Source organism: Lonchura striata, chromosome 1 (genome assembly GCF_046129695.1).
Source record: "Lonchura striata isolate bLonStr1 chromosome 1, bLonStr1.mat, whole genome shotgun sequence".
Taxonomy (NCBI): Eukaryota; Metazoa; Chordata; class Aves; order Passeriformes; family Estrildidae; genus Lonchura; species Lonchura striata.
This window is the reverse complement of record NC_134603.1, coordinates 123,094,081-123,115,712: the sequence shown is the minus strand read 5'-3', so window position 1 is coordinate 123,115,712 and position 21,632 is coordinate 123,094,081. Positions and strand designations below refer to the sequence as shown.

The window sequence follows — 21,632 nt, the reverse complement described above, 5'->3', positions numbered from 1 at the left end:
CAGGCACTCCCTATTTACGCTCCCTCCCTCATCACCCCTTTTTCTACTTGTCATATTTTCTTCAGGCTATTCTGTTGAAACATACTGTGGGTGAAATGTAAATATGGGAAAGCTGATCTCACTGTGTGATGTGACACTGCAGTGAGGAAGGGGCTTGTATCGGTGGGGCAGCATAGAAGAAGAAAAAACTTTTGTGATGACTGCATGTCTGTTTGTTAATAGAAGGAAAACCTGTCTAGTGTGACTATTATGGGACAGCTGAGTTGTCCCTACTTGCCCAGCCAAATTGCAAAGTACTTAATGCTGGACTCTTAAACTTTACCAGACTTCAGCATTTCCACTGCGGCTACTGAGTTGGTTTATATGACTGAAAAGTGTTTATGATGTCCTTAACTAAAATAAGTCTTTTTGCTCAGAAGTCAGAGATAGGAATATCATGAGTATATTACTCTGCAATGGCCTATTAAAGCTTTTCATTTTATGGAGGGGAAATTAAGTGCGGTTTCAGTTATACATTGTACATAATAACCTAGTCTGGATATGACTTTTTTGTAGGATAAATTATGTGTAGTCATATTTTGGTTTAAAAACATGGCTGAGAAGTTGAAAATAGGATTTGGTTTTTGGATTGTTAATCTCTTGGTTAACTACTGGAAGGAAGGCAGGAATGTTTGCATTTATGCACAGCTGTCTAATTAAAAAATGTATTTCAGGGTGGAGTTTGAAAGAATTAAGTGTAGAGCATATAGAAGAATGTGTTGAGTAGCAGATGCTTTATGGATTTTTTTCTTTCTGCTGCTTTAGGGAAGTTGAAACAGCATCTAAGTCTTATATGCTGTTTCAACTGAGAAATAAGAACTTTTTTATTTTTTGAGTTTTGAACTCCAAGCAAAATATTTTCAGTGTTTTCAGTGAAGTCCTTAAAAAGTAATGGTGTCAGCACAGTCAGTCAATGCTGATGGCTGCTGTGCTCATCAGATGATGAAACTGAGTTCAGGCTTCATGACAAGTGAAGTGTAGTAAGTGTAGTTTGACAGGTAATTCTTCATTTTTCTCCTCTGAACTTCAGAAGTTTTTGTGTTGGAGTTCTTCTATAATTTGCCATGTTTGTGTGCTTGAATGTAGATGTTGTAATGGTTGCCATGGCCTGTGCCAGGTTTTTAAGTGGGACTAATAAACTGCCTGTTTTGATCTTCCTGGTTCAGAGAAAGTTTCTCAGTGTGTTCTGTAGAAATTTCTCATTTATTGAAGGTTTCTGATAGTAAGAAAATCCTACTGTGTGTCAGCACATACTTTATACTTTGACTGGAAATTGGTTTCATGTTTGTAGTTGACTTTTTGTTGATTGTGTTGTTGTTTCGTTTTGTTTGTGTTGGTGTGTTTTTGTTTGGGTTTTTGTGTTTTTATTTTTTTGGTTGTTTTTTCAGCTGATATGTGAAGTTAACTTTAACCTTGATTTCATATTTTGGTATGTAAGAATGTGTTCTTCATACCAAAATAGAGCTGTTAACTTCACATGAGTCTTCAGCAAGAATTAAGTGTGGGTTTCCACATCTTTCCCCTTGTTACCGTCTTTTGAAAGCTGTTATGTTCCAGTTAATGTAAATAAATATCCTTGGAGCTTTATACATTTTCATAATTTTCATGTTTTTCATAAAATTTTACAACTTGCTTAGTAAATGAAGAAAATAAAAAATGATGCAGTGTTATTGAAAAAAATATTTTTATAATGGACAAAATTTCTCTCAATGGCTTTTTTTCATTGTTTTGAATTTCAAATGCAGGAATTAAATTTTCAAATCATTCTAGCAGGCATTTATTTTCTATATAATGTTTTAATGAGAAAAGATGCTCAGTGTTAGGCATATCAGTTGTTTGGGCAGTTGAAATAGTCAAACGCTGTTCTTACAGACCTGAGAATTGCAATAGCCATTTTCCTCCTGTCACTGTAGTACAGGCAAGGCGTTCACATCGAATGGGCTCTTTGGGATCTGAACTCCTCTCCCATTTCAGAGACTAACTTGGAAGATAGTCTATCTTATTGGTAGTAGGTTTTGTTGGTATCATCAGCAGTAAGAGTAATAGTCTACCTTTTCTGAATCTAAAATGAAACTATTTTTCTAAGCTAATATGCCTGATGTTGCTGAGAATGCAGTTTGTTTTGCTTCCAAAGCTACAAGGTTTTATTTATCATATAAATTAACTGTGGGCCTGCTGACAAATATACCTATCTTCTCTTCATATTTTTCACCTTTTATTGATTTCCTTTGTAGCTTTTGCCACTAGTTTTAGTTTCTCAATTTTTATTTACTTTCCCTTAAGCAGTTAAATTTTATTCATATGGTTTTAACCCTAGTTAAAGTTTAGACATCTATTGGTTTTCTTTCTGAGCTAAAAGACCTATGTCAAAGATCACATTTAAATCATTGCTGAGGCATCCAGTGTGTGCTGTAGTCTTATATCTGTGATAGTATAACCTGTTGCCATCGAGAAGCTTATGAATATGTATATGTATGTATTTGCATAGTATTTTGTAGTTTGGAGCCACTGTGTACTCCGTGCTAGGCTTATTAAAGAGAATATTGGCAAAAGATACAAAGTACTAAAGTAAAAGTTTATTAAAACCTGTTGATAAAAAAAACTGGTTTATTTTGTTTCTTTAACTATCTACATCCTACACCTAAAACATGGATTACTTAAATTGGTTTTTATTTTATTCTCAGAATATCATTATGTGGCTTTGCTCCTTGTTTGTGCCATCTAAGAAATAACCCTGTGGAATTTAATGATATTTATTGTTATGTAGGAAGGATGTTGAAAAATGTTACTGAATTAACTTGCTTGGCTGTAGAATACTCACCTTCCCCTTTTAAACTGTATTAAGCTGTGAGGAAGATGACATTTGTTCATACTTCCTTCTCTGCATTGTCAGATTTTGACATGTGCAACGTGTAGCAGGGAAAACCCTCAATTCCTGATGTTCTGTGCAGTGACAAGAGCTGTTGGGCAATGCACACCGGCTGTTATCTTGTGTGTGTCCATTGAGAAAGGATGGAATTGTCATAATCATAAGAGTGTAAGACAGGGAACCTTGCCTGGGGAAAGAGATGCTGGATGACAGGAAATGTGGGGAATTTTACAGAAAATACTTGCGAGGTAAACTTCCTTGGGTATTCCCTGCTAGCTTGCGATGTGTCACAGTTTTCTTTGTACCAGTAGTCTACAGATTACAGTTATACTTAAAAATACAGCACCTGCTGACCAGTAGAGTTATTTGTTTTCTACGTAATTATTCTTTTTGTTTGTATCAGTATAGCTGAAGTTTTAAAACCTTTAAACCTTAAAACCTAGACCTCAAAAAACCCCTTTTGTTGATTACTACTGCAGGTAGAGTATTGATAAAAGTAACTTTAGGTTTTCGGATAAATCACTAAGTTTATGACTCAATATGTGATATCAAAGAAAAATATAAAAAGATAGAATTCCAGGAATAAACTTTTTATTTTTGTGTTTTCATTACTGGATTTTGTTTCTTCTTTTATGTTTTCCAGTGTTAATTATCAGAAGGAACAACAGTATTTTAGTCATGAAAATAGCATTAGAAGCAGTGTGTGCATATTCTGGTTTTTAACAGATGAAAAGATTATTTCAGTTCTATACAGTATTTGTTCTGGACATGAGAATTTAAACAAAATTCAAAAGAACTGAAATAAAAAATATGATGTTGACTTTTCACTCACTGAGAGCTAAATTTAGAAAGCAGTTTGCTTTAGTTTAGAACAGCAAATAATGGTATGTGCTTCTCTTTTCTGAAGTAAAAGCAAGTTCAAAATAAAAAATGGGCAGTAACATCTGAGTTGGATTTGAAGACATGACTAATGTGAAAATTTGCCAAATGTTTCCTGTGAACTTTTGTTGAGAAAAAATTGCTTTTACTATCTTCAAGTTACTGGAAGAGTTTTCCTTGTTATTTCTGAAATATTTAAAGTGTGGGAACAATAACCCCAGGAAGTCTCATTTCACTGACATTTTTAAAAGCTGCTTAATAGGACATATCATAGAACTCTTCTTTGCTAGGAATAGGCCTAAGATGTAGTAGGTGATTCCATTATAGTGGATGTGTTGAGCATCTGAGCTGCTTGTTTTTAGTAAGTGTTGCCTTACAGAAGTAATGAGAATTTAATCTGGTTTCACTGTTGTTAATTGATGTTTTTTGAGAATATAATAAAGGCTCCATCATCTTCAACATTAGTGTGTTCCATATTTCTTAGTAAAAAAGTGAAAAAGTGAACGTATATGTATGGAATAATGTATTCAGATTTTTTTTAGTAATGCTGTGTATTAATTTGCATATGTGAAATGTATGCTTGTACACATACATAACTGCTGCTTTGCTGTTGAATTACTTTTACCTCATGTTCTCTTTACCTTTGCTTATCTAAAGATGTTCTTTTTTTTTTTTTTTAATTGAAAATTCCTTTAAAACCCAGCTATTAATGCTTTTAAAATACACTGCTGCAATGTATTCTTTATAAAGACTTCTAAACACTTTGGAAGTGTTGCCTATTGAAGCAATGAAAATCATGGTTGGTAACTTAATATTTTCTTGGTTGTTGTGTGGTTTTTGTGTGTGGGGATTAGTTTTTTTCTTCTTCCTCTTGAAACAACCTTACCTGATAAAAATTGGGAAACAATTTAATCCCTTTCCATATCTTAATTCTTCCATGACAGTATTCCCAGTTACTGATAAACTGTATGACACCTAGCTATTAATGCTTTTAAAATACACTGCTGCAATGTATTCTTTATAAAGACTTCTAAACACTTTGGAAGTGTTGCCTATTGAAGCAATGAAAATCATGGTTGGTAACTTAATATTTTCTTGGTTGTTGTGTGGTTTTTGTGTGTGGGGATTAGTTTTTTTCTTCTTCCTCTTGAAACAACCTTACCTGATAAAAATTGGGAAACAATTTAATCCCTTTCCATATCTTAATTCTTCCATGACAGTATTCCCAGTTACTGATAAACTGTATGACACCTAGCATTAGATAAGATTTTGGTATATTTTTTTTCATCAGTGGACTAAATGAGATATATTTCTTCTTTTCCTTTACCATTATGCTATTATTAATATCCATTTTTTGCACAGTTGCTTTGGCTTTCTGGTTCAGTTGCATGTATTTCAAGCCTGTTGGGATGTATGTCTTCAGAGGATAGAATCATAGGCTCATAGAATTACCTGGGTTGGAAGGGATGTTAAAGAAGACGTAGTTTCAAGCCTCCTGCGTAGGGCAGGGACCCCTCTAACTATACTTTGTTGCTCAGAGCTTCATCCAGCCTGACCTTGAACACTTCAGGAGATGGGGCATCCACAGCTTCTCTGAAGTGGCTCACCACTGTACAGAACTGCACTCTTAGGAAAACTCTGAAAGCACAGGGTTTTTGAAGTTAGCAGAAGACTGTGCTGACTTAGCTGTGTTCCGTTCTCATGCAGATCCATTTTTTTTCTCAGACATAGCGTGTGTGTATGAGACAGTTAGCATGACACTGAAATGTTGGTCTTTAGCATTGCAGAAGTTGTCAAAAAATTCAAGTGTCAGTTGTGATCTTTTCAGTAGCATAGAAAGCTGTGGTGGTGAAACAGCAGGCCAAAGGCCTATAGACTGAATCCTGACTTGAGCTGATAGAAGCCATGAAAAAGCTGACAGCTCTTCGTGAGAACAGAGTTCTGCAGCAGTAAAAAACAACTGCTTTCCCTGAGAAAGAGCTCTAGGACTGTAATAAAAACTAGCCACCTGTATAAACTGTTTTTACACTGTTAGATAGAAAAACGAAAAAAATCTCACAAATAAAGTTTCCTGTACATACACACTGGGGGTTTGAGTGCCCAATCAGTACAGGGTAACAACTTGTTACTGACCAATTAGAGACAGACAGGGGATGGTCTTTAAAAACCCTGTAAAAAAAGAAATGTGCAAAATAAACTGGGATTTATCCTTTCCTTTTCACACCATAGAGCGTGTCCTGCACCCTTCTTTATCGAGTGCCACAGAGACAGAAAGCTTCTTTTTTTCTCCCTCCTTTTTGTTTTCTGATGAATCAGTTGGACTGTGGACACAAAAGAGTCAACATTGATAGAACCTACACTAAGGAAATTTCATTATAAAATCAGGAATTAATATTTTTGTATTTTTAATGTAGAAATGTGTATCTTTATAGAAAAAAAAAAGGTACCAAATAGTTTAATATATAGTGAAAACTGTCTGGTGTTTTACTTTATATAGACCCTTTTATTGCCTTAGACCCATTTACTGCCTTAGGTAACAAGCTTAATAAAATTAATGCTAAATCTTTGGCATGCTTGTTAAAATATTCCTGATTTGTAAACATTGGTAAGTATCTTTTTATTGCATTTTGAAGCAGAAATATGCATATTACAGTATGTTGTAAAGGCCAGACCATGATATCTTAATTGTGAATATCAAACTCCTCTGTTTAATGTTTTCTCTTTCTTTATTTTTTAATTCTTTTTTTGTTGTGGTTTATTTAATTTTAGGTTGGTTGGAGTACATCAAGAGATTATTACACGTTTCTTTGGTCACCTATGCCAGAAAATTATGTGGAAGGATCAACTGTTAACTGTGTGCTGACTTTCCAAGGTGAGTATAAGGCAGTGTCTATCTGTATTTTCCAGCCTACTCAGCTTTTTAAATACTTATCAGTTCATTTAAGTGCTGAGCATTGTGTAACAGTTCTGGAGTTTAAAATAGATAAATTGGAGGATAATTTTCAACATTTTACCGTGGAAAGTTTAGTCTTATTATAGATGTCAAGGAAAATTGTAAGGAAAAGTATGGGACTTTAGTATGTTTTTTACATAGTAATGGCAGATACTCATGACTGATGGAGAAGCTCTGCTGGAAACTATTAAAATACAATAAGTGACTTCATTTAATCATCAGTAGGTTTTTTAAATCTTGGTCTTAGTGCATTGTGTCTTTACATAGACTTCAGTCCCTGGTCTTTAAACATTGTCAATGTGAAGTGATTCTTGTCAAAGAATAGTGTAGATGATGGTGTCATGAAGTTTCAGAGTAGTCATAGAGTTGCAAGGGACCTTTTACTGCAAGGAATTGATGGAAATGTCTGAGGCTTTTAAGAATAAGGAACAAACCATAAATCTTTATACCACTGTACAAGTCTATAGTATAACTACATTTTGAACACTGTGTGCAAGTCATACCGTCTCCCTCCCCTTTGCAGTCTGAAAACAGGGCTAGTAAAGTACAAGAAAGGGAGATCAAAATTGAGAAATAGCTTTTCTGTAAAGGTGTGGAGTTACAAAAATGAGAGCCAAATTGTTAAATATAAAAAGGGACAATGGCTGTGGGCTATGACGTGGGAAGTTTATGTCTGACATTAGGAAGAGCATTTTTACCATGAGAGAGTAGTGCAGCTCTTGAACAGGTATGGTTTGGAAGGATTAGAATTCTATTCAGTTGTTTAGACACAGCCGCAGTAATCTTGGGTGCTGACAACAGCCTCTGAAGTGGGAAACCTGACAAAGTGACCTTCTAGACTTCCTTCAGCTGGGTTTTTTAGGCTGGGCAAGGGAAAAATAATGTGAAGTGACTGATATCTCTAAAATCAGCTACCCATGGCATGAATGGATTAACCATCCTATATATCCAAATAAATAGGAACCATTGATGTAAGCTACCAAGTGACAAAATCAAAATGGAGGTAGATATGATACTTTTGTAACACAGTCAACATGCAGAACTTGTTGCCACAGGAGATGACAAATGCAAATGTCAAAAGTCTGCACACATTCAAAATTGAATGAAAGGAGCACCTCCACTAAATTAGTGTTATTCTGCATACAAACAGAATTTTATGTACAATCTTACCTTCATTTATACTTCCCAGTCTTAGCCTTAGTTTTTGTCTATGTGTTTATTGCTTAAAACATACAAAAATAATAAAATAATTGAAGTCCTGAAATGATGAGTGTATTAGCTGTTGTCTTATTAAAGCTGCAAATAGTGATAGCCTTGAGTTCAGGTCTTTCTTTTGCCAGGTCTTTTTTTATTCTGGTGCTTTTGATGATGATCATATCCACATGGTCTGATAACCGTTTTATAACCCTGAAGTTGATTGAAAAGTATGCGTGTTCCATAGAAATGGGAAGGAAGTCATTAGTTTCTTTTGCAGTTACCAAAGTTCACTGAATGAATGAAATTGGGTTGGACTGAAACAAAAAGTGATCTAGAAGAGTAGAACTCTTCTGTTCAGTAGAACTGCCATTATCAGTTCTTTGTACATAGAAATTTTACCACACATAAAGGACCAAGTATCTCTGTCCCATCTGTTACCTTCCATCCTGACAGATCTCCACTTTTATAGAGCTGCCAGATTGAATCTCCATTCAGACAGTCTCCTGGTTGTGATTGGCAAGATACTTTAAGGTTGCTGAGATGAAATCAGTAGACCTTACAGGAGTTTAATTATCTGAGCTAAATAGTAAATCTTGTATGGCATGTTAAATGTGGTTGGGTTTTTTTATGGTCAAGTAAGTGTGCTGGAAGAAAATAATCAGAAATGTGTTTCTCCAGTACATGTTAGAACAAGAAAATGTTAGAACAAGAAAAAAGATTTTCAGTAGTTTTAAAATCAGGTTGTCTAAACCGGTATTAAAATGCATTGAAGCAGCAATGTAGATATTTCTGCATAGTTTCATCTTACTTAAACACTGAATCGGGTAAATTGAAGTACAGTGCTAGGAAAGTGTAGCCAGGCCCAAAAGCATGAATCCTGATGATTTGAGATTCAGATACTATTCCATGAGCAACTGTTAATAAAGTATAATACTAATGGAAACATGAAGTTCTTGGTACAAATGCTGTCTATACAACAATTGTAAAATTTTACTATTTCTAGGAAAGGTAGCTAAGAGTACTGGGAAAAGACTTCCAGGAATCTGGAATAAAAGTTGTTTAAAAGTTGTGATAAAGTTAGAAAGGGAGAAGATTGAAATGTGGTGAAATAAGAACTGAAATGGGTGGCATCACCTACTGGACTGAGCACTGGGTGAGGGTTTATTGTGTTAGTATTATCCTCAGGCTGGCTACAGTATCTGAAAATAAGTATTCTGAATAAAACTGGCCAGTTTTCTTACCATTAAATTGGGTAAGGCATGGGTCTTGGATATATTGATAAAGGTAAAAATGTCAGTAGTTCTCAAAATGATTTTTTAACATTCATAAATCTTATTTTGTGAATCTGGGTCATGCAGGAGGCTGGAAGCTTTAGTGGGCAACAATTCAGTTAGATAGTCACACAGTAATTCTCAAATAATTTGCTTGCCCCATGTACCATTACATAGCTTCAAGAAAGAGGACTTATTCTTACCTTGTAAAGTTTAGAAGAATATTTTTTAATTTTAAAAAATAAGCTCTGTGTTAAATTCCAGGCTCATCTCTTTTGGCTGGTATCATCCAGTCAGAGCATTTCTGTGCTTTGGCATTAAAAAATGGCAAAAAAAAAAAAAAAAAAAGAAAAGATGTTTGTCCCACAAACCCTTGCCTCCCAAAACAACAACAACAACAAAACCCTATGTACAAATGCTACCCGGTGAAGTTACAGATGTCTTGTCACTGCATATTATTTGGTCTTTTTCTGTTGTATATGGTTGTATATGTATTTCAAGGGCAAAAAATCAGTTGCTCTATGTTCTGTGACTGTCCAGCAATCACACGATAATGTGGTCATGATGCAACTTCATGGCATCTGGTTGCTAATGATTCTGTTTCATAAATGTATATGCAGCAGCTGTTACCTGATGTATGTGACATATAGAAGCTATTGCCTAACACTGTTTAATCTTTGTCTTAAATGCTAGCAGAAATGGCTGGGGGATGAAGGTTACTAAATAGGATGACTTTTTGTTTCTGCTCTTTTGATGGTATATTTATGCCTTACTGAGGCAGTGAGCATGAAATCTCTAAGTCTAACATGATGTGGTAATCTGTCTGCAGATGGAGACTTGTAAGCATTTGTAGAATATTTATTGAAATATGAATGTATTTTGATAGGATATTATCTACCAAATGATGATGGAGAATTTTATCAGTTCTGTTACGTGACTTACAAAGGAGAAATCCGTGGAGCAAGCACACCTTTCCAGTTTCGTACCTCTTCTCCAGTTGAAGAATTGCTCACTATGGAAGATGAAGGAAACTCTGATATGTTAGTGGTGACCACAAAAGCTGGACTTCTTGAGGTTTGATACATACATTCTTAAAATGTTATTTTTTTTACACTATATACATACAATCACAGATACTGAAGAAAAAACTAGTAGGAAAAGATCTGCATGTGTCTGTGTAATGTATATATTTCTGGCTTTTTCTATATTATTTAATTGAAGTTCAGAACATTTGTAGGTTAAACAAATCAAGATGTAAAAATGTATAGCACTAAGCATGGACAGAGAAGCATAAGAGTAGATACTGCCCCTCTATCACATCTGTAGTCACCAACTAACTGGAGGAGGGCAAGATACCCTTTCTGTGAAATGGTGCTTCTTGTAAGGAAAAAGAGTTATGGAATCAGTATACTTTAATTTTTGCCCAAGTTAAGAGCCCTGGAGACTGAGCTGAATAATTGCAGGTGCCTAAGTATATTAGAGTAGCTCTTATTTTATTTAAAGCAGTTTTCTATGTGTTGTGTTTTTTGCTAGAAAGATGTGATTGGTCTTGTGTGCTTATATCCAGAGTCAAGGTGGTTTACATTTGCTTGTTGCTGTTTGTAGGCTGAACACTATTTAAACCCAAACAAACAAAAAAGAAACCCAAACTAACTTTTGTTTGAGTTGCTTCTTGGAAAATTTTTTCAGTGCAGTTCCCTTACCCTGACATCAGATATTTTATCCTCTTAGGTGCATCTGGGCACATACATGCATGTATTTGATTCATGGCTTTCAAAATTTAGGGAGAAGAGATTTAGAGATTTAGTACAGAGATACATCTGGAATATTTTTGCTTTTCAGATATGTACTTGTAGTACTAAAATTAAATAAGTTCTCAAGTATTTTTTTATGATCTTTGTTTATAGAACTGTATGAATGAACCATATCATGTCATCTGCTTCAACCCCCTGCAGTGAGTAGGGACATCTTCAAGATGATGTTGCTCACAGCACCATCCAGCCTAACCTTCAACTTTTCCAAGGATGTTGCCATCTACCACCTCTCTGGGGAGCCCTTTCTAGTGTTTCACCATTCTCATAATAAAAGTTTCTTCCTTATATCTAATCTGAATCTATCATATTTTAGTTTAAAAAATACCCCTTGTTCTGTTATTACAGGCCCTACTAAATAGTCTGCCAGTCTCTTTTGTAAGCTCCCTTTAAGTATTGAAAGGGCACAGTTCATGTTCCAGGGCTTACTCTTCAGGTGTTGGTGTGCTGTGGAGTGTATGTGTGTATTCATTTTTCTCAAAAAATTCTTCAAATAGTGCTGTAGAGAGAATGTGTATCTCTACAGTCAGCTGTCATTTTTTCACCAAGCTGCCATCATCAGAATTAGCTCTTCCATAGTTGCTGTCACTTGGGAACAGTAACGGCAGTTAATTTAAGGAAGGAAAACTTGAGGATAAATCAGGACACTGCAAAGTATGCTATCTAATGGTAGTCTGGTACTATGCAGTAAAAGCAATTAAATGTCAGAAATTTGAGAAAAAGGGGAAAACTGTAATAACCTAACTGGGGAACACACAATTTGTGTTTCTGCTCAAACACTGGAGTGATGAGTTTTCCACTTGTTTGATTAGAATGAAGGGCAGAAAAATTATCAAACCTCTGTCTTTTTTTTTTTTTACTTATTTTTTTTTTTAAATTTTTTTCAGTTTAAAATTGAAAAAATACTAAAAGAAAAAGAAGAGCTGTTAAAGGTAACTTCTGTTCTGGAAAAGGAAACTACACAACTCAGAGATCAAGTTGAACAACTGGAAAAAGAACTCAACCATGAGAAGCAGAGATGTGAACAACTTCAAGCAGAGCAAAAGGTTAGTTGTTTAACTGATTAAAGCTGACTCATAATGTCTGTATTACTGCTTTTTCAAGAACCAGTCAAACTGTGTGAAAATCAGCTATCAAAACCCCTCAGCAGTTAGATAGACGTTTACACTAGAATAGGTCAGTCCTTATTAACCTTGTGCTACTATTACTTTTATGTCATAAAATGGCTAAAATATTTAAGGCTTTTGGTACCAGGTTTGGTGAGATAGTCCATGACAACTGTTACCAGATGTTTGATATTTAACTGTGGAATTCATAGTGGAAAGTAGTTGATAATTTAAAGTTTGCTTGCATTAATTTAAAATGGAGAAAAGCTTTTCAAAAAAAGCTCTCCTTAGGGAATAACTGTATAGAATACAGGCTATTGAAAATGATAAAAAATTTTGGTATGAAAAGCAATGATCAACAGAGAATGCTTCTACCAAGGTATGTAAAAAGTGGAAAGCCTCTAGTAACTGTCTTCTCTTAAAAGGTTTCACAACTCAAAAGGAAAAGAAGCATAAACCTAAAAATCAGTTTAAAGTGTTAATTAATAGTGAAAATGTAAATGTAGCCTAAACCAAAGCCGGCTTAATTTTGAATGCTGCATGTGGTAAGGAGGAAATTTTATACTATAAAAAGAGCACCAAAAAGTTGGATCTAATCTATCTTTAATCTGCTGCTTTTTAAAAAACCCAGCTTTTAGGAGGAGATTAAAAACATGTGGGAGGGAGGTGGTGACATGGACAAATTTGAAGTAATGAAGCCTACATAATTTAACTGTAGACAGCAGTTAATAGACTATTTCTAGGTACTAGTATGTACATGTCAAGAGTCCTGTGTCATACACCTTTAATAGGAGTTTGTTGAGAGAACTTCAAAATGTTAGTGCTTTGTAGCATACTTTTGAGCAATGAATGAAATGGACTGGAGTGTTGACTAAGGAAAAAAAGAAAGGATAAAATGCTGTTTAGAAAAACAACTTTTTCTATTAAAGAATGATTTTAACTTCACATACATGGGAGCATTAGCTCAAATCAATGAGAGGATATAAATACACATTTCATTGATTTACATATCGGAAGTGTGGTGGAGAAATCTGAGTGAGCTACACAGCTCATTGTCCCTTGAGGCTCTTATTTAAAAAAATATTTGAAAACAATTGTCAGTTCCAACCCATGTTAGCTTTACAATTCAATTTTAGAAGAGTTTCTGAAATGGGATTCTGATTGCTGCCATGCAAGGATACAGTTAGACTGTATAGGAAAAAAATGTCTCAATGCTTTCTCACATTTTGCAGTGAACTTCTCTAATTCAGAATAGTTTTGCCTCTAAGATACCAGAATTTAGCAAATAGAACCTGATTTCGGGAATGTTTGGGTTTGTGTTTTTTTACTGTCTCTTTTTTTTTTTTCTCTGCTGGTGTTCTGCTTTGGCCTTGTATTTTCATGAAGAGAGAATGCAGTGTGACAGACTTCTCACTTGTATTTAGCTACAAATAGATATCTGACCTAAGGCTGATGTAGCTCTTCACCTGGCTAAAATACTATGGAAGTTTTCTAATTTAGGCAATTATTTTTTGTCTCTAAGGATTTGATGTTGTCTTATTTTACATTTTTTCCTATTTTCTGTTTTCCACTTCTTTAAAAGAAGAAACATACCTGCTAAGTTGAAAAAGTTTTCCTTTGTTTATGTATATAAGCAGAATATAAATTGAGTGTTATTGCTGAAAATTACAGCATCTACTAAATCAGTTGCAGTTAGTGTTTTAAACATTGGAAATTTTAATAAGCAATGCTTTATATGTGGCTCTGCAGTCTTAGGGATGACATTCTCTCCTTGCCCCCCCCCCCAGCCCAATACACAGCAGTACATCACAGGACTATGTAATTTATGTTTGCTGGGAATACATACAGTGCATTAATGGATTGATTTAAAGATTCCTGAGAAGCAGTGACACAGCACTCGGCTGGATTTCAGTACCTAGATTTTATTTTTCTTGTCACTTGTTTAAAAAATAAAGCGTCAACCAAACCCAAAAATCCAGACAGAACAACCCCACAAAACATCCCCATTCCAGCTAATCACTAACCCAGGTCTTAGAAAACCGCTTCTGAACGAAGCCCCCAGATAATCTAGTGTGCTTTGTGTGATGTGAATAGTTGTTATTGGCAGTAAAGCTAAGCAATGTGTTTATTTGGATGTTTTTATATTAGACTACAGGGGATAATCTTAGAAGTGATAAATAATCAGAATCTATTTGTATTTTCTGTAACAGCAGAATCTTCACAGGTGCTTAGTGTGGGCCAGGTTGTTTTGGCTTGGCTTATAGGTTTTTTGCCTTTGAGTGGTTGTTTTAACTAAGTACTGTGGAGGCTTTTTATTTTCTTCTTTTGTTTCTAGTTATCTTTTTTCATATGTATGTGAATTTTTAGTTATGCTCTACAAACTTTTAATATATAAATAGGTAATAAGTGGAACAGATTAATTTAAAAATCTGTATTTTAAAAAATCTGAGGCAAAGGTTTAACTTTTGGAATTCTATTTTAAAAATCTTCCAATATACTTTAGAGCATATTAACAATTAATAAAACAAAATAGGCCATATGAGAAAATATAATTATTATATTTACTGTATGTCATTACTTTTGTAGTTAAGGCAGCTATAATTGATAGAAATATTTTTCTGTTAAAAGTAAAGGTAATTTACATTGAACCTGTGTGCAATCTCTTAACATTGTGGGGTTTTTTTGTTTTTTTGTTTGTTTTTGCAAGTACTTCCATCAGGAAGTGGACAATATATTTCTGCTTGTGCAAAAAGCTTTCAAAAAATCCACACTAATACAAAGCACTATGTTTAAAAAGCAATAATTGCATATGTCACGGAAGTGGATGTGTCTGTACAGACACATATATTTGATCCTAATTGAGTGCAGAGCTCTTTATGCTGCCAACTAAAATTTGCTTATTACATTTTTATTGTGATAAGGGAGCCCTGGAATTATGAACCCCTAGAATCATAATACTTGCCAATCTGCCCAATTTCTGAAAATCTTTCTTAGTTTCTTCAGACAAAATTATATGGGTATTTTAGCTCATTTTGTCCTTTGATCAAATCTATTGTTAAGCTATGTTATATTTTTTGTAATTGAACAGAATATTGATGGTGTGGTTAGGAGTTGTAGATAAGTTACTTTACTGAGGTGCAGTGTAACAAATAGAAGATGGGAAAGCTCCAAGTTCCTAATATGAAAATATTTCCTTAAAAAACAGTTCTCTTAAAATCCCCTTTTTATTTATATTTATCCATATGGCTTTAGAACACTTTCTTCTTTTTGGTGTTGATTTTTGTCAGTACTTTATTTTCAGAAACAACTCGGAAGTAGCTTGGATCATTGAGAAATGCTTCTGTAGAGGCATTGCATTCTTTAAATAGACAGGGCAGTTGTAGACATGACAATGCCACATCTAATCCCAATTAGTGCTTCTCTCCCACTCCTGATTAAATGACCTCTCTTCACACCTAGTTACTCTTGCAGAATTTTGGGCAGTAGAACTGGTGTCTTCTCTGTGCTTTTTGCTGAGTTTGGGTATTTTTTAAGTGGTTACTAGGAAGAGATAAGCTTAAAGTAGCTCAGTCTTTGAAGAGCATGGCTTTTAAGAATCTATACAGGTGTAATACAATTAGTGCTCCATCAAGCTTGACTGTTGCGATCTAAGCATGTTTTCAGGTGTTGAAAAGATTCCCATTTTTTGAGTTTTACAAATAGTTCTGGTGTTTGTGGCACTTGAAATTAATGGGTACAGCAGACTACTGACTTTGGTTTGTTAAGGTGCCCTTGCTGTTCGGGAGATAGACAGTTTTGTGTTGCCTTCTTAAAAGATAGTCAGGTCCTTTCCTACCAAAGGTAGGAGGAATAAACACATTAAAGATATAAAGTCATAATGTGCTATTAGAGTTCCTGAAACAGATCTTCTTGTAATGCGTTATTGCACTCTTGTCCCTAAAAGTTTTTGTTTTTTTAGATTTGGTTAATTTTTTTAGTGCTTTATCACATTAATAAAAAAGATTAGTATTCAACACATGAATGATTCTGCAAACAATATTTTTTCTTGTTGTTGCCACCATTACAGAAAAAAAGATATTTATAAGACACACAGCTTGGCATTAGTCAGTGTTTGCACTCACAGGAAACATGCTGTCCAGCCCCACTTTTTTAGTGTGTACTTATGGTTTATTACCACTTAGTTGTGTTAATAACCCCACCCTTCCATAGCTTGAGATACTGTAAGATGAGAGACAAATTCAGTCTTTATTTCTTTTACGTTGATATTTTTCCTCGTATCCAAGGCCTGCTTAATGCAGTATGTAGTTGTTCTGACAGAATCAGTTTAGAGAAGGGTATAAGTGGCCTTTCCTTTTACCTGCCCCCAAGTATGAAAGTTTCCTGCCCCCCTCGTTTAGCCTTTTGAAAAGGGCTTGCCATAGACTTGCTATATTTTCAGTTAGAGGAAAGCACAGTATTCCTTTGCAGCAGTTTTCATGTCAGTTAAACTATTCCTACTATTTTTTTCCCCAGATGACATTAAAATAGTTCTTACTGAGTGTGAAGATTTAACTTAATCTGTTACTACTCTGTGTGGGAATTCAGAGTAAATGTGAAATTATTGGAAATGTTTCAGAAATGTCACATCTTTTTCTCGCAACCTTCTGTTAGTATTTCAGAGTTACTCTGTTTTAACTAGGTTGATGGTCCCTGGTAGCATACTTTTATTTAGGATCATGCTATATATATACAACTTGCAACTCTAGCAATATAAGACTGTTAAAATAATGATGTAACTACACATTAAGATAATTTTGCTTAAAAAGAGATACGTGATTACATAACTGCTTCAGGTTGCTTTTAATGTTTCAACTTTTCCTTTGATTTACTTTCATAAACTGATACTTAATCAGTATGTTGAATAACATTGTTATGCTAGTTTTATCTGTATATATTTTGCATTTTAAAAATTGAAGGAAACTTTTTTAAAAAAAGGAACAAAAGCTTAGTATGTTTTTAGTTACAAAATTATAATTTAAATATTTCTAATCTTCATCTTAGACATTATGAATATGTGTTTAGCTTTGTACATAAGAATGCTTTTTGGTCCTTGTGTTCCCAGTTTTGTGTATGGTTAAACCATGTATAAGGTCTGTGGCAACAATGCCTACTGTTTTAAGATTCAGTCTTACTGTGCTGAAGAAGAGAAGCATATAGTAGTCATTGTGTGTCTTTTATTGGTTATTCCTTTGGTAACTCTGCAACCATTCAATTTTGTGGAGACTGTTTTGTGCTTCTGTAAAGAGCAGATGCTTTTGCAGTCATTGGTCTCCCTCTAGTGGGAAGAGGGCACTTCTAAACTGATTTCTTTAATGTGACAGTGGTGACAAGTCTTATTCCTCTGCCAGTAGTTTCTATGTTTAGCTTAAGTCAGAAGCAATGGATTTGAAGACTGCCTTTTTATCTTTTGATCTTGTGAGCATTTTAATAGTGTTTCTGTTATGATGCTTGCATAAATTGGTGCAGAAGTGAATTTACTGACTTGATAAACTTGTTCTTTCATGCTTTTTGTAAATTTAATTTGCCATTTAACTTTTTAAAAGTGGGCTTATTCATCTATCTGATGGGGAATTTTAATAAGGCATCCATGTAAATTCACATTCAGCTGACAGGTTCTACCTGCACAGTAGCTTTATTTATTAGAGAATTTTATTCAAATATCAGGGATTCATTTAAGGTGGCTTTTTATGCTATTTTATAAGGAGAATTTCCCTGCTTAGATAGTGAAAAAACACTGTGGTGCACTGTGATAATGTCAGCAGTATGAGTAAGCAGTGCAAATGCCCAGTTCAGCCTGAGGGAATAGGAGTAAGTGAATAAATTATTTCTTCAGTGTCTCTTTAGACCAGGCTCTGTTCATACTGTTCATGTGTGGTGCATGTGTGGAAATCTGATGGTAACAAACCGTCCAAAAGGCAAGCTGCCCCCCAGCCCAAAAAGCTAAACTCCCCCCAGTTTCATTTAATTTTAGACACAAATTAAACACTCTGAATTTGCTCAGGTTGGTTCCAGTAATTACAGCACCCTTGGGTACTATAAACATCATATTAAGAGGAAACCCCGTTTCATGGTTTTTTGACTGTTCTCTGTATGTATATTTCTTAAACTGGGCAATTGAAAATTATTTCACTGGAAAATTAAATAGCAACTTGAGATATTCTACAATTCAAATTATGTATTCATGGAAACAACCTTGCAAAATCAATTGCTTATAGTGAAATTGTTTTAAGAAAGTAATATTCTGGCATGTAAATACATGCTGCAAATTCTCTGTGTGTAAATGCTTCAGCTGCCTCTTGCAAAAACATACGTGTTTGTAATCTTCATGACAGTAAATTGAGTGACTGATGTAACTTAGATGAACTTTTACAGATTTAGTTCTGTAGACCTTAGTGTTGTAGTTTTGATCACTTTTATGATGTTAAAACCACTGTGGCATCTTATATTTTCAAAATAGACTGACTGCAGTGTTTTTTAGAGCATTATTTCTATTACAAGTCATAGTCACAAGGATAAAAGCTTAATGTCACTGAGTTTATTTGGAATTGGTTTGCTCTTTACTGAATGCTTAATTTTTTTTTTTTAAAAGAAAAATTAGAACTTGAGGTTTCCTTTCGGAACTTTCATGTCGTGTTATGGACAGACTTGTTTTTGCACTGGCTGCAGTGGTGCTATGTTGTGTTCATCATTTATACTCAGAGGTCCTTTAAACAGAGTATGGTGTCATACAAGTGTTTCACATGATTCTGTTAGAGCTGCTGTGATGTTAGTGGGATAAAGAAAAGTCTCCTGCAGATAATTGATCTAAGCCCCCTAAATTCTCTGTAGGATATCAAATATAATGGTTCCTCTGACATTAAATTACAACCAGATAAATCAATCCAGCTGAAAGGTGGTACTGCTTTTTGTTTGGTTGGTTGGTTTTTATTTTTTTTTTTAATTTTTGTTTTTAAATATATTGCCTTGTATTTAGTGACTTGACCTCTTCAGTGTGAGCTGCATAGCTCATTTTTAACTTCTCACCCTTCTTTGTTACAGTGTATGCATTCTCAAAAAGCAAAAAAAAGGGCTGCAGATACTAGCCATTAATCAAAGGTGAATGCTTTAGGTGTGGGGTGATTTTGAAAAGGTTGGTAGGGACTTCTATGTGTTATGGAAAGGGAAAATGAAGCATAAAAAGCCATGGTAACCATTGCCATGCTGCAAGGTGTAATGACTGGAAATAGTCTTGGATTGTATTTTTCAAGTATTTTATTCTGCTGGATCTCTCTCTACCTTCAGTATGTATGAAAAATGTGTTTGTGCTGATCATAGGAAGAGATGTCTGTACCATTCCATTAACCAGACTGTGCTTAGCAATGTTTAACTGCTGTTGTGAAAATCCATTTGAAGGAAGAAATGAGTAGGGAAAGCATGCTGTTCTTCGTTGTTGAACGTGGGGATTTTTGCCATGATTTTCCCTTATAAAAATGAGAATTTAGAAACATTATGGCTCTTCCATTCTCATATGAAAGATTATTAGTCTTTTTGCAGCAGAAATTTATTTACTAAATTGATTTTAAATGTGTTTCAAGGATGACCCCAAGCATGATCTTTGCATATCTTTTAGGTTGAGCTTATAATAGTTTTATGAACACAGTGTTGCATGGAATTACTATAAAATTGTTTTTAAAATTATCAGTCTTAAATCTGCCATTTTAGAATAGCAGTAAAGATTTTGGATATTTCTTCTTGTTCCCCTATCTGAAGGTACATCAGGATTTTCAAAGTGGGATTTTGATTCTAGGGAAATTTACCTTACAACTCATTGAATTTTTGTTTCATTTTACTTATGAGACTCCTAGTAGTTACAGGATTTTTTTGTTTTGATAACTTCTTCTTTTGCAGTAGTAAATCTGATTTAAGTAATTTCTGGTTGCTTACTCTTGACCCTTGTGATGCAGTTTTGGTTGCCACTTCCACTCTTATGGCTGTTGTAACTCTAGGGAAGGAGATGGGGCAACTGCATTGTTAACTGGATTAAAAATAACCTTAAAACTGTTGAGTGTTTTTAAACCAGTTCATTGAAATTATTCATGCTCTTGCTGTGCTTTTTTAATTCCTCTGTTAAGAAGGTGGAAGAAAATAAATACCAGATAAGATAAATGAATTAAAACAACGATTACAGAAAGTAATTATCTTTTTTGTAAGAGGTGTTGTACATGTGTTTATTCTTCCTCTTCAGACTCCTTCTGAACACAGTTGACTTTACCTGTAAAATAAGTCTAAGAGCACTCATTTTAAATTTTACAGGCTCTGAAACCACTGTAACCGGTGTATGGGACTAGGGATTGCTACATCTAAATTGAATTACTAAGAATTCTGTAAAATAACAAGTCATCTCTAAAAATTAATCCTTTTTTTTTTCTTTAAAAACTGTAGGCTTTAGTTGTATCTAAACAAGTTTATTAGGTGAGAATCTGTTAAGTATGGAACTTTTACATTTTAGTACCATGTCCCTTTAGAATACCTAGCAAAGCAGCATCAATTGTAATGCTGTTTGTGGAGAGAATTTTTTTCAGGCTATTAATTCCTTTTAATATATGTTACCTTTGGCAGTCTGTTTGAACTGCTTGTACAGTTTGTATATATAATGTATCAGATTAAATTCTTTTGAAGGCACTTAGGTTACAACAGTTACAGTTATACCAAAGTGGTGTTTAGAGAAAACACAGATATGCATTGAAATAGACTTTTTACTATACTAGGCTTTCAAAACAGGGTCAAGTAATTAGTCTCCACTGCACTAGGGGAGGACAAGCAGTTATAGAGTGTGTTGTTGCTGCTGGTTATATAGCAAGTTTTACTTAGAATACTGACTTTAATTAAAATATCCTGCCCTTGTTACACAAAATATTTATACTTTTGATTGCAAGAAACTGATAGCTCTTCAAAAATTAAGACCTTATGAAAGTTGTGTGTTATCTTCTCCAATGCTGTTTTTTTAAAAAAAGATGGCACATTCATGATCTCTTGAAATTCTTTTTTATATTAAGACATAAAAAAGCCATTCAGAGTTGAAATAGTAGTAATATATTAGTCATTTTATGTAGCATATATAACAAAAATTAAAATCTACATGCTGGTTCAGTGTGTAGCAAGCGAGTGAGTCATCATTTGCCACTCCTCAATTCAATACTGCCTACCCCTCAACCCCCTCTCTCACAAAAAAAATATCATAATGCTCAAACTTCTGTTTAGTTGCTTGTAAAAGTGAGGCTTAATTATACTTGCTAACAGTGTATCTTGACAATTAATGACTAAAACCAGTCCTCATTATATTTTATTGTACGTAAAACATTGTTTGTTAGGTTGGAATTTGGTCAGTAGGGGTTCTTCATAAACTGGCTGATGTGTTTCTCTTGATATAACAGTACAGTCTTGTTATTTCAGGGCATTGAGCTTTGTTTAAAAATGAATACATGAAGT

At 34.3% G+C, this 21,632-nt stretch overlaps 1 protein-coding gene across 4 annotated transcripts in view; it reads left to right on the top strand.

Moving 5' to 3' along the window:
• Window positions 1-21,632, top strand: part of TAX1BP1 (Tax1 binding protein 1) — a 56,400-nt gene that overhangs the window by 10,432 nt on the left and 24,336 nt on the right. For all 4 annotated transcript variants that reach the window (XM_021538190.3, XM_021538188.3, XM_021538189.3 and 1 more), the window contains exons 3-5: window positions 6,557-6,659; window positions 10,095-10,282; window positions 11,907-12,065. In XM_021538190.3, coding sequence (XP_021393865.2) covers window positions 6,557-6,659; window positions 10,095-10,282; window positions 11,907-12,065 — 450 coding nt within the window. The remainder of the gene's footprint in view (window positions 1-6,556; window positions 6,660-10,094; window positions 10,283-11,906; window positions 12,066-21,632) is intronic.